The sequence below is a fragment of the Notolabrus celidotus genome, chromosome 22 (assembly GCF_009762535.1).
Source record: "Notolabrus celidotus isolate fNotCel1 chromosome 22, fNotCel1.pri, whole genome shotgun sequence".
In the NCBI taxonomy this organism is placed as follows: Eukaryota; Metazoa; Chordata; class Actinopteri; order Labriformes; family Labridae; genus Notolabrus; species Notolabrus celidotus.
The window spans coordinates 19,329,311-19,342,735 of NC_048293.1; the positions used below are offsets into that span (position 1 = coordinate 19,329,311).

At 41.6% G+C, this 13,425-nt stretch overlaps 1 protein-coding gene across 1 annotated transcript in view; it reads left to right on the plus strand.

Moving 5' to 3' along the window:
• ttc7b (tetratricopeptide repeat domain 7B) overlaps positions 1-7,430 on the plus strand; it is a 34,008-nt gene extending 26,578 nt beyond the window's left edge. Inside the window, exons 19-21 of the mRNA XM_034675864.1 lie at positions 2,335-2,537; positions 4,379-4,452; positions 4,896-7,430. Coding sequence (XP_034531755.1) covers positions 2,335-2,537; positions 4,379-4,452; positions 4,896-5,043 — 425 coding nt within the window. The 3' untranslated portion in view covers positions 5,044-7,430. The remainder of the gene's footprint in view (positions 1-2,334; positions 2,538-4,378; positions 4,453-4,895) is intronic.
• The last annotated feature ends 5,995 nt before the right edge of the window (positions 7,431-13,425 follow it).

Here is a 13,425-nt window from a genome sequence, read left to right on the forward strand (position 1 = left end):
TACGGGTGGTAGTACTGTGTGCTCTAAGCTCGCCATTCTAATGCCTCAGATTTCAAACTAAAAGCTATATTTGTCTACACAGTGGGTACTTATTGATCACTGAGTTGTCAATACTTACCCACCATCAAATACTGCAGTGCACCATCCTCTTCTCCTGCACGTTCTCTCTGTTATGACAGACATGATGATCTCTCTCAGAGAGTCCTCTTCATCATACAATCAGACATGTGTTTGTCGAGGGTGCCAGCATTAGTTTGTAGGACTGTGTTCAATGGAAGTTTGATGTCTTACAATCAAGTCCGATTGAGTTTCCTTTGGAGTACACTAAAGCCCGGGTACTCATTTCTGCATCAGCTGCAGACACAAAAATCAGCAGACTGAAGGGTACACATAAACAGATGGAGACACACACACATACGCACGCACGCACGCACGCACGCAGCCACGCACACGCACACACACACACACACACACACACACACACACACACACACACACACACACATACACACACACACACACACACACACACACACACACACACACACACACACACACACACACACAGAGGTTGTTTATGTCCTTGTTTATGTCCTTGTTTATCTGTCCAGCTGCTTCCTGAAGTAGGTGGTCATTTCCAGCCTGGCGACACAGCTAATGTAATCATCCAATCACAAGACAGACAGGCAGACCGCTCAGAATCGCTTCCTGTCCGTCTCTTTGTTTGTGTGTTTCTGTCTTCATCATGTCAAACACTGAATGCATCAGGTGACCTTTATTGATGCAATTTGGAGGAGAGCATTTTTGTTAGACTCTGTCACAGCTGGGACTCTGTCATTTTCTGATTTTATTATCATCCTCATAAAAATGTGGACTTTGTGTTCCTTAAATCACTCAGCATTTTTACACTTATGTCGTTGTTGATGTTCAGAGGGTTTAAAAGACTTATAGACACAAAGAATGTGGATTCACTCTCATAGATTACATTACAGTCATGTCATGCTTGGGGCAAATGTGCCTGATCACAATACATCCACTCAAATCTATATATGTGCCACTAATAGGCTCAGGAAGGTAATTTCCAGACAGTTATAACACTGTTTTGAAGCCAATCGTCGGAGGGAGCCATATTGGAAATGCTGAACTCAACCAAACTTAGTGTGATGTAAAGAGCCGGGGTTTGAGCCTCTTAGCCAACAGCTTAAGTGTTCCCGTCTGTCAATCAAGTCAGTCATGTCCTTATTTGGGCAAAGCTCGTAATCTTAATGTCTTCTGAACATCTACGTTAGAAAAAAGTCACCCCCCGTACAGTGTGTGCCGTTAGAGAAATTAGCTACGTATATTTCTGCAGCACAGATTGTCTTTTTTGAATGGGTGTGTATGTGGTTTCTGGTGTTTCTGCAGCCAGCCTCAAGTGGACGCTCGATGAATTGCAGTTTATAACACTTCTACATGGGCTTTATATTTCTAGACTGGAGTTTGCCACTCGGGAAAATATCAAAAGTGTCTTTTTCTGCAGGATGCCATCATTTATTACGTCTGAAACCTACCTGACGTCAGCATGAACAGGCTTTAAGAAGTGCTGATGGTCTTCCACATTGGCATTCATTTCAGTTTCATAACTTCTCTCATAAACTCTGAAGAAGACTCCTGTTTTGAGACGAGAAACACCTGTTAACCCTCTCTCTTTAAGCCACCCGACACCACTGATGAAAACAATAGTTTTATGTTGCAGAGCTTGGGAAAGGCTTGTCTACCCCTGCCTCTTTTCTTTTGAGTAATTGCATGGTACAGAAATGTTGTGTGGATTTAGTGGTTTTAAAAGATTAGCTTAGATCCAAAACAACAGCTCAAACAAAGTGATGTAGGCAGCTGTAGCTCTCAGGTTATGCAAGGGGAAATAACTGTTTTTGTTAATGGAGTCCCGTGGCTTCAGAGAGAATCTTACGTCAACTAAAAGGTTTTTATCAGACACTAAAACACCAACGTAAGCCTTTCACTAGCCAAAAACAAGCCAAGCCATAAGGACATACTGATCTGGTGAGATCACCCACAACCTCTGAAACATTTGTTCCTGTTAGTGATCAGGACCCTGAAGTATGCAAGAACACAGCTTGGGTTAAAAATACAGGAAGTGTTGCATCAGTTAAGATGTGTAAAATGTAAATCATGATGGAGATGCATCCTCCAAACACAAGTATCAAACTACCAGTACCAGCTTGACATAAACACAGGTATATAAAAGTGATGCACATTATTAAACAGACAGGAACTTTCTGCTCTCACAGTTCAAAGCCACGTTTGTGATGTTTTCCCCTCGTCTGTGTTTCACAGCTGAGGTGTACACCGGCATGTCGAAGCCTGCAGAGGCCACAGCCTGCACACAAGAAGCTGCCAACCTCTTCCCCACATCCCATAATGTGCTGTACATGAGGGGGCAGATAGCTGAGCTGAGAGGCAACATGGATGAGGCCAAACGCTGGTATGAAGAGGCCCTGTCCATCAACCCAACGCACGTCAAGACCATGCAGAGACTGGTAATGCAGAAGTGTGAATGCGATGTCCTCCTTGCTCTGTCCTTGTGAGGGTCTCTGGAGAACTGAGTAAATCTTGTCCTATCTGCTCGCTGTGTCCTTAAAAGGTTTGTTTGTTTTATGTAATCAGCCACCGTCCTCTGGGACAGCTCCATTAGACGCTCCATGAAAAGAGGGGACAGTGTCTCCATTTGTTTCTGCTCTATTATTGGCTCAACCCCGTTATGAACGCTGTGCCCTCTGCTTCTAGTGTGGACAATACAAATCTTAGAGGGACAGTTTGAATCAGGGATGAAGACCGTGCTTTATTCTGCTCAAAGTTAACAAATGAAGGAAGTCTTTATGTCTTCATCAAAGACAGATCAAACAGTCTCTCTTTACACTTTAAATACGACTTCAAAAAACAACAGATAAAACCGAACAGAGTCAAAGTCACTGTCAGATTTTCATATCTTCTTTGTTTTCAGTTATACATCAATAAATGAACAAGCTTACAAAACTATACAAACATCAGTCAATCACTCTTTATTTATATTGCGCCAATTCACAACAAACGCTATTTCCCAAGATGCTTTACAAACAGAGCAAGTCTAGACTCTTTGTTAAAATATTTACAAAGAACCAACATCGAGACAAGATAAGATCCAGTACCATCTTACAGACGGGACTCTGCTTGATCTCATCTTAATCCGCCATGAGCACTTTGCAGCATTTAGCAAGTTATAGTGGCAAGGACAAACTTCTTTTAACAGGCAGAAACCTCCAGCAGAACTAGATTCATGTTTGCTGAGACCATGTCTGGGTTGGAAAGAGGGATAGAACGTTGGATAAGAACTGTTAGACAGATGCTGATGAAGGTATCTTTAATAAGGAGATCTTATTGCACAGTATAACGTTATCCCCCTGGCTCGCTCTAGACTAATCATTAACAGCTGTTTTTAATCATCACAGATTAGCTGCACTGACAAATAGGTTTTTTTATTAACCATGTACCTTCTGTTTGCTGGTGCAGCTAGCCTGTAATGATAACATGCAGCTCTTACTTTATTATGCAGCTAGTTAATAGAGGAGCGTCATGTACACTACCAGTCAAAAGTTTGGAAACACCTTCTCATTCAAGGGTTTGTATTTATTTTAATAATTTGAAACACGATAGATTAATACCAAAGACATCAAAACTATGAAAGAATATATAAGGAATTATTTAATTCACAAAATAATGTTGAACAAACCAGAATATGTTTTATATTTTAGATTCTGTAAAGTAGCCCCCTTTTTCCTTCAGGACAGCTTTGCACACTCTTGGTATTCTCTCAGTCTGCTTCATGAAGTGGTCTGCTGGAATGGTTTCTAATTAACATGAGCCTTGTGAAGAGCTAATTTGTAGAATGACTTGCCTTCTTAATGTGTTTGAGACCATCAGTTGTGTTGTTCAGAGGTAGGGTTAGTACACAATGGATAGCCCCTTTTGACTACTGTTGTAATCCAGATTATGGCAAAACCATATTATTTCATAGTTTTAATGTCTTCAGTATTAATCTACAATGTGGAAAATAAATAAAATAAATAAAAAACATTGAATGAGAAGGTGTGTCCAAACTTTTGACTGGTAGTGTATGAGATCATTTCATTGATCAGCTCCCATGAAGACATAATACCATGAACAAGAGAAAGAAGTTCATCTTAGTCCAAGTTTAAGTGTCCGGTTTCATACCAGAGAATTAATGAGGAAGTAAAGGTTTGTGTATTGTTCTCTGGAGTTAAAGTCACATTTTTTTCAGGAAGCTGAGAATACTTGAAGCCCAATAATATTCTTCCTCTTCTTCATATTTTCTGCTCTCCAGGGTCTGATTCTTCACCAGCTGCAGCGCTACAGTCTGTCTGAGAAAGTCCTGAGGGATGCTGTTCAGGTCAACAGGTAGGGGTGTGTGTGTGTGTGTGTGTGTGTGTGTGTGTGTGTGTGTGTGTGTGTGTGTGTGTGTGTGTGTGTGTGTGTGTGTGTGTGTGTGTGTGTGTGTGTGTGTGTGTGTGTGTGTGTGTGTGTGTGTGTGTGTGTGTGTGTGTGTGTGTGCGCGCGTGTGTGTGTGTGTGTGTGTGTGTGTGAATTATTTTATGTCAGGACACTTATTTATTCTTTTTTACCCTTCCCTCCCTTCATCTCCTTTTTCTCACCTTACCTGTCCTCTACTCCTTGAATATCTTTACTTTTCCTCTCCTCTCTCCTTGTCTCCTTGTCTCCTCTTTCCCATCATTCCCTTCTCTTCCCTTTTCCTACATCCTGTCCTTGACTTTTCCCCCATCTTCTTTCTCTCCTCTTCTTGTCTTCCCTCTTTTCATCCTCCTCTTCTCCCCCGTCCTCAGTACGGCTCATGACGTGTGGAACAGCCTGGGGGAGGTCCTGCAGGCTCAGGGAAACGCTGCCGCTGCCACCGAGTGTTTCCTCACCGCGTTGGAGCTGGAGGCCAGCAGCCCCATCCTGCCCTTCACCATCATTCCCAGAGCGCTATGAAACACTTACACACACATACACACATACACACACACACACACACACACACTCACGTACATAGTCACACACACTTTAACAGCTATTGCCTCAGTACTGTAGCACAGTGGCACAAATTATGAACCTACACAAAACATACACATACAGCATGCCTGCATGCCAATAACAGAAGGTTTTACTGCCATGACTTCAGACACACACTCACACAATGTATATAATGTTCAACAAAACCACACACACACATATGCCCCCCCCGTCCACACACCCTTCCCACAATGCCTTGCTGTGACTATGTATGTGTGAGAGTATGTGTTAAGTGTGCTGATAGGTTGCTTGTGTCTGTGAGTGGACACCCATGTCTGTGTATGTGTGTAGTTGTGTGTGGTTGTGTGTGGTTGTGTGTGATTCGTAGTGGTTGTTGTTCTGTCCTCTTCAAAGATGTAAATAACATTCAATCTTGAGTTCCCACTCGACCATCACTTGAGTCAGAGATCCGAAGAGTTTACATTTTGTTTACATGTTGTATAGTCCAAACATTCACACACACACACACACACACACACACACACACACACACACACACACACACACACACACACACACACACACACACACACACACACACACACACACACACACACACACACACACACTGTGTCAAGTTTATGTCACACACAAACATCAAGCCAAGTGGACAAAAGGTTTCCTCTGATGAGCTAAATGTTACTGATGATCCAAATCACTGAAACACACACATATGGTATGTTCAATGTGCTGACCTGATCAATGATCGCAGAAGAATCAATCAGTGAACAAAGTCTAAATGCCAAAACACCAGCTGCATTTACTCACACAGAAGATCAGATCTGAAGTTACAGACGTCCACATAAAAGACATTTCTGCAAAGATCATATTTCCATGGCACCTAGAGTTTTTCAAACATGTGCACTCAGCTGAACGGAGGACAGGAAATGTAGAGAGGAGAGACTGTAGGACACGAGAGTCAAACCAGCAACCTCTGCAACGGGGACTATAGCCTCAGATCATGGGGCACACGCTTAGATCACTAGACCAATCAGTGCTCCTGAAACTCGCAGTTTTAGAAGTAGAACGTGAACAACTCTCCTGTCTGTAGTTCTGAAGTAAAGCTCATGTTGTTAGGTTTCTCAATAATGCATCTGCTTTGTAAGTGAAAGAAAGTTTCTTAACTAAGAATGAGCCTTTTAAATCTACAAAGAAGCAGGTCCCCATCCATGGAGGCCACCATCTTGCACCATCATGTTTCTACTAGAGCACAGAACAAACTAACGCACGCATGTTAGTATTCAGTGAGTGGCTGCATGGTAGGAAGATGAAGAAGAAAGTGAATTATGTGTGCAAAATAATTTATAATGATAGACTTCTTTACCAATAAAACTTGACAAATAGAGGATCATAGTTATCATGTGTCACTGGAGCTTCTTGTCCTCAAAAGCCGCCGTCTCTTCACCATCAGGAGGTGAGCAAGGGAGCGTTTCAATCTAGATACTGACTGCTTAATACCGCTAAAACATTCCCATTTCATCATGAATTGTGTCAAGGTGCATTTAGGAGTAAGTGTCCAAAATAAGGTGAATTAACACATTTTTATGGTGCCAATATGTCAGTGTATCCAAAGAGTGACAGAAGGAAAAATAAAAGAAGGCTTTGTATGAAATTCTGAGTTTTTAGGGAGTCCCCTCTTGTGGCTTACGTTAGAATAAAAACATGATATGTTTAATAAAATCTGTGACAAGTCAGGTCTCCATAAGAATGCAGGCTAATCATTTCTATCTGTCTCCAATCTCTATGTTATGCAATAATTATAATTGTAATAATAATTCAAATGAGCGTATTCCTTTTCAATCTCCTCTAAATGAATGCTTCTATGTTGTGTGTGATGTTGTGAATGCTGGAGTTGAAGCATGAGCAGCTGCAAAAACAAAATATGATGACTAAATTAGGAGTGCCACCTATTTGCATCCTAAAAAACACAAGCATCAGTGTGCACATCTGTTACACACATTTCACTGAAGTCTGACTCCCTGTCGTGTGTAAATGCAGCCGGTGATTCTGTTGTCTTAGCCACATTCATGTTCAATAAAAAGTAGATAAATATAGATTTATTTCTGTTTGATTTTCTCTATAAATACAAAGATTATTGTTCTATATTTGATTGTTCCAGGTGTATTATTGTTGTTATTTTAGAAAGTAAATTATAACTCTATTTTCTGGAGAACGATGTTACTGAGACGCTGTCTGAGGATTAAAGGACAGACTGATTCAGACCTCAGTGAGTCCTTTGTGCTGTAAAGGAATGACTGAAGTTAAGATGATCATCATGACAAAGAGAATAAAAGAGGTTAAAATAAGCAGGACTTCTTGTGTGTTTGTTGTATCTGATATTTAAAGTATTGATTCATTTCTGTTCATTCCTCCTGACTCACTGTACGCTCCAGTTAGAAAAAGGTTATTGACCTTTCAGCTGAATGTGTCAGTTTGTAGAAACCTGTGTCTGTATGTGGCGTTGCCTCCGGCTGTGACCTCAGGACAGTAGTGTGTGTTACTTTCTCAGGTGTGCGTCTGTCAGTGGATAGGTGTGTCCTCTTTTGTGTGTTTTTATCAGAGGATTACGCCGCTGACAGGCTTTGTCCTGGAGTGTCAGGAAGCCACAGTTCGCTCTCATACAGTGTTACTGCTCTCTTTAAGATATCACTAACACGTAGTGCCTCTGGAAGGTCGCGGCCTCAGCCCTGACGTGTGCAGTATGTGGTCACCTGATCGTGGTCATTACATATTCATTTCACATTTGATTATTATGACACAGACAATAAAATAATATACTGAGGACTTAAATTCTACAGGATGTTATTTATGACACAATGAGACTTATCTGACAGCTGATTAAAACATTTAGAGCTCCTGTCAGGAACTTTTGTTTGAAGTACAAAGTAGTAGATCTCATCTCTTTGCTCATTTTGCCCTCTGCATTTGTTACTTGTGTTTTCTGCTTTCTTTAACAGTCACATGTATCTCTCATCCAGACTCTCTGCTGTGGGAAAATGGCTGCCTTTGCAGCGCAGTCACTCACTCCTGCCTGACACCTGCCTCCTGGCAGTGGTTTCACACAATAAAAACAACAATATTGGAGTAATCTGTCTTTGTGCTGATGGCCTTGTTTGTTTTTGTAGATTATTAAGAGCCATCCGTTTTATTCCAGTCTGTTTCACACCACTGTCACCTGTAAATCTCTCCTTCAAGCATTGATGACCTAATTTAAGGGTTTCTTTCTAACCTGTACCATCGGGTGAAAACCAAACGTCTCCACAACATCAGCTTTTCAAGAAGTCAAGAAAACCTTCATTCTCGTGCATTTCAATGACTCAATACTGCTTAACAATACATGCTTTCTCAAACTTGTTGAGTGGAATATATACCTTTTTCCACAAAGTAACCAATCCTTCTAAATGAAATAAAACACCAACTTCGATATGTAATGGAGAATTGTTCTGTCACAATATGATATGTTAACACTTTAGCTTTAGTTAAAGGGTTCCTTGTTTTTTGTTCTCACCCAGAGAAGTAAGAGGAAGGGATTTTTTATGTTGAAACGTGGATGATAAAGTTCACCTTTCAGAATAAGAGGCTGGTGTTAAAAGTAATAGATCAGATGAGCGAGATTTTGTTGCTCGTTTGACTTCATTCTCAAATGGTCCAACAAGTCTTTCTACGTTTTTGTCCTTTGACTGGTCTTTAGTCTTCTCTTCAAGGACGCAGATCTTTCACACCGTACTTCATGACAGGGTGATTTGTCAAAAATGGACATCCCATTGGATTACAGATGATTATAGGAAGAAGTGTTCTATATTTACAAAGTACACCGAGAGACAGCTTTGAAGTGAAGCGTAAGATTATCTTTAGATGGATGTAATAACTTGTTGTTGTATATAATTGTGGCAGGAAATAGACTAAAGAGAAAGAAAGAAAGAAAGAAAGAAAGAATAACATCTGAATAAAGTTGAATGAGATATCCAAGCCTAACACACACACACACACACACACACACACACACTCGCACACACACACACACTCGCTCCCCTCTCCATTCTTTTGGCTGTCAGGTGAAAAACTTAAATATTTATGTGGATGAGAGCTGGAGCCAGGAGAGGGGAGATTGTGTCTGTGTGTGTGTGTGTGTGTGTGTGTGTGTGTGTGTGTGGGAGCTGAATTAGAGGCGAATGTTAGAGAGATTCTTCTACTTGAGGAAGCGTGTTAATAACGTCGGAGTGGCAGCACACTAATAGCAAGCAGTGAGCAGAAAGACGTATTAACACACACTTCAGACGGTTACATAATGACAGCAGCTAACTGTAAATGTGTGTGTTTGTGTGTGTGTGTGTGTGTGTGTGTGTGTGTGTGTGTGTGTGTGTGATGTATTCCCTCCGTTCTGTCCTCTTTCACTCTGTTTGTTTGCTCTCATTGATTCACACTCACACTCTGAAGCTGCATTAACACACTCATTGAGGTGGCATCATCAAAGCACGGGGCCTGCTCAGTGAAGTCAAACACACACAGTCTCATCTTCTGAATCACAGGAAGGGGAGGTTTTATGACTTTAAAGACGCACAGTGAATCTCCCTTTTTCTCTCTCTTTTCATCCCTCGCTCTCTTCCTCTCCCTCTAGTCCTGGGTTTCTATTATTGTCTTTCATCCTCTTCACCCCCCCCCCCCACTTGTCTCCTCTCTTGCTCTCTTCTCAAACTCCCACGGTTTTCTGCTCCCTCTCTCTTTCACCGCCACCCACCCCATGCCTGGCTCTGTTGCCTGGCAACACCTCATCTGCAGACAGACGTTCTGGAGGATCTGGAGAAAGTCCTCGTGGCGTCCCCTTAGCGCTCTCTGATTGTTCCAACAGGTGAGGGGAGATAAGGAGGTGACTGGCGTGTTGGACTTCAGAACCTCAGCTTTGAATCAGTGCATGCTGTCAGTCTGATAACACTGCTTCGTGTCTGAGTAACCATACATTACATCATGTGACCACAAGATAAGAGAGTGCAGTTGAGGTTACTCTATCATGGAATCGAACACACCCAGAGTTACACCCACCAGAACAAGAGAAGAGATTTAATCTGTTATGCGACTAAGAATATTTGTGAAAACACCAGCCCTGTATCTTAAAGGAGATCCACTTTTGGTGTCATTAAATATTTATCTAAATTAGTTTTTGCTTCAAAACAAGGCATTAACTTCACACATCAGTTAAAGGGGCAGTTGGTAGGAATGGGGTAAAAAACTGTACTTTTTTGTGCTGGGGTTTGGAAAAAAGTAACTATACCCATCAGTGATCATCAGTAATTTAAGTAATTTGAGATTATGGCGAAATCTCTGCATTTTCCGTTATCAAGGAACAATCAGAGCTACTCTCCGACCCTCTGTCCTGATTGGCCGAGTGGCGGGCCCTACTACGTCGTCCTGACTGGCTTGGAAGCCGGCACTACTTCCTCATAGAATGTGCACAAGAAGTAGGGGAAATCCGGTGGGGAGTGGGTAGTGTTGACATTCGAAATCTCTATCTGAACTGATGTTTATATCACGACTACCAACAGCAGCTTTAGTAGCAGCCACAGATGAAACAGTTCACTTAAAATGGATGTTGTAGCGTCAAACCAAAGACTGTAAGAGGTGGAGACACTATGATGTCATCCATTGTTTTTGGACAACTTAGTTCAGTATGTTGATCGTCACCATCTTGAATTTTTGGGACCATATTTGGATGACAGAGTGGACTCATTGTCTTTTATCCTGTTTTAATCGTCTCTGAGGTATCAACTTGTTTATCACAGGTAACCATGGCCTAAAGCACAACCTACTTAAACTGCTATTTGAACCCTTCATTGGACAAGACTTTACTAAATCAGCATCCCTTTGTACCATAGACTGTATAAATAATGGACGTAGTATCCGTGACGTCACCTATCTGTTCCTGAGCGCTGTTTTTAAGCCAATCGGTGGCGGTAGCCATATTGGAAATGTTGAGCTCAACCAAACATAGTGTGAGGTGAAGAGGCGGGGTTTGAGCCTCCTGACTAACAGCTATGTGTTCCTGCCTGTCAGTCAAGTCAGTCATGTCCTTATTTGGGCAAAAACTCGTAATCTTAATATCTTCTGAACCGTCGTGTTAGAAAATAATTCACCCCCCGTACAGTGTGTGCCGATAGAGAAACTAGTGACTTAGACCGAAGCCGTTTTTTGAACCAGGCTGTAAACATGTTTATTAATGCTGCAAAGATCCGTCTTCTTTGAATGGGTGTGTATGTGGTTTCAGGTGTTTCTGCAGTCAGCCTCAAGTGTATGCTCGATGAATTGCAGTTTATAACACTTCCGCATTGGCTTCATATTTTGAGACTGGAGGTTGCAGCTTGTTTTGTACAGAAGAGGAAGAAGGGACTAAATTAACCCTGAAGTTCAGTCACTTTCATTTCTAATATCACTATCAGATGAATTTCGTGATCTGTAGTGTCAACTTCTGCAGGTCATCAGACATATCTAAAGCACTTTGTCTGAAACCACAGGCTACATAAACTTCTTCTGGACAGTCTGTGGATAAAATGGTTGATATGTCGAGGAAAGTTTGGTCACCTTTACCCCCAAAACGTTTCAATGGGCAACATATTAGTGTGAACTCTCTCACCAGCCACAACCAGAGACTTTCAGACCAGTTACATAAACTAGCTCTCAGAAAATGCAGAGAACTTGTGAGTGATCAGCATGAATTACATTTCTAACCTTTAAAAAACTGGGCAGTGACTACTAGAGGAGCTAAGTTCTTTCAAAGAAGTGGTTTTAAGTTGACACATTCACCTTTTTCTTCCTTTTGCATTTGGTTTGGCATCACACATATACTTCACCATCTATCATGCACAACCCTGAAACTGGAAGATTCAGATAAGATAGTAAAGAGGAATGACACCCATCAGTTGTTTAGAGAGCTAACACACTTGGCAGAAAGTCCCTCAGCCCCTGACTTAATGACAGTTTAGCCAAAGGACAAACTGTGATGAAGGCTAACTTTACTGGAACATAATTACTGAACCTGTTTCAGTTCTGGTGGGTGTTAAACACCAAGTATACACTGGACCTGTTAGTTGTACGCACTCTGTGGCAGTAAAATCTTTAAACCTTTAAAAAGCTAGCTCTTTTCTTCAGATGCTTTAAGAAGCAGAATCTTTGTTGTTGTTGTAAATATCTGCATCAACAAGGCAAGTTTATCAGAGTAACTATGGGGATGCATTTGATTGTTTTCTTAGTACGAGTTTCACCCTGACCCTCGATTCTTTATGCTAATAAAGCTTTTGTATTTCAATACACTCAAATCCCTCGGCTTCTATGCAAATGATTCTATTGTAAGACTGTAGCCGCTTTCAACTGCCTGCTTCTCTGCTGTTTCTGTTGAAAACCTGACCACCTCCATGAGCGTCTGATTGTTGCTTATTCAAGCAGTGACCTATCCCCCAACCTAAAATGTCTGTATGTGGGCTTCAGTGCCTTCAGGTGCTAACACTGGCACTCAGAGAGACACTGTATGTAATAAGTAGCACAGTTGAGTCATGATGAAGCAGCACTTCCCCCACAGACTCACAGAGAGAGAGAAACTCGATCTCCACCGTGATGAGAAACACAAAGATAGACAGCATAAGATGTTCGTTCATGGTATTTTATTGGAAAAACAAAATGTAAAGACTAGCATGTACAACTTGGAATGCAGATCAACTGAACCGAACAGAACAGTTGGACTGGGCCGGGCCTCGCCGCACCCACACGCACACTTACACACGCAAACTCACACACAAACACAAGATAGAAATGCCGCAAAGCACCGACCCCGTCCCCACGAAACTGAAATCAACCCCCCTGTAGAATCATGATACACAAGCCATCTTTGAAGCAATACTCTCCCGATGAGAGATTAGTTCACTACTGACTCAACTTCTAGTTTTTGTCATCCAACCCAGCAAAAAACGATGCTCAGGTATTGCTCCAAAAATCTGTTGTGTATCATCATCTTTAAAGTCCCCCCCCTCAACTCCTCAAAGTAATCTCGAACACAGCCGACACCCAGGGGCTCAAATCCACACCCCGCCCAGGCTTGTCCCTCAAAAAGGTAAACACACAAAGGATAAAGCAAGTATCCTGACATGCCAGAAACAGATAATCTAAAATGAGTTCTTATTTATTCCATTTTAATATTTTTCTTAAAAATATCTCTGTCGTCACTGACTTCATTTAGGTAAGCAAACTGCAAAGTTTCTGCTGGTTTACTCACTCCCATCCATCCGTCAACTAATCCCTCCCTCCCTCCCTCCCTCC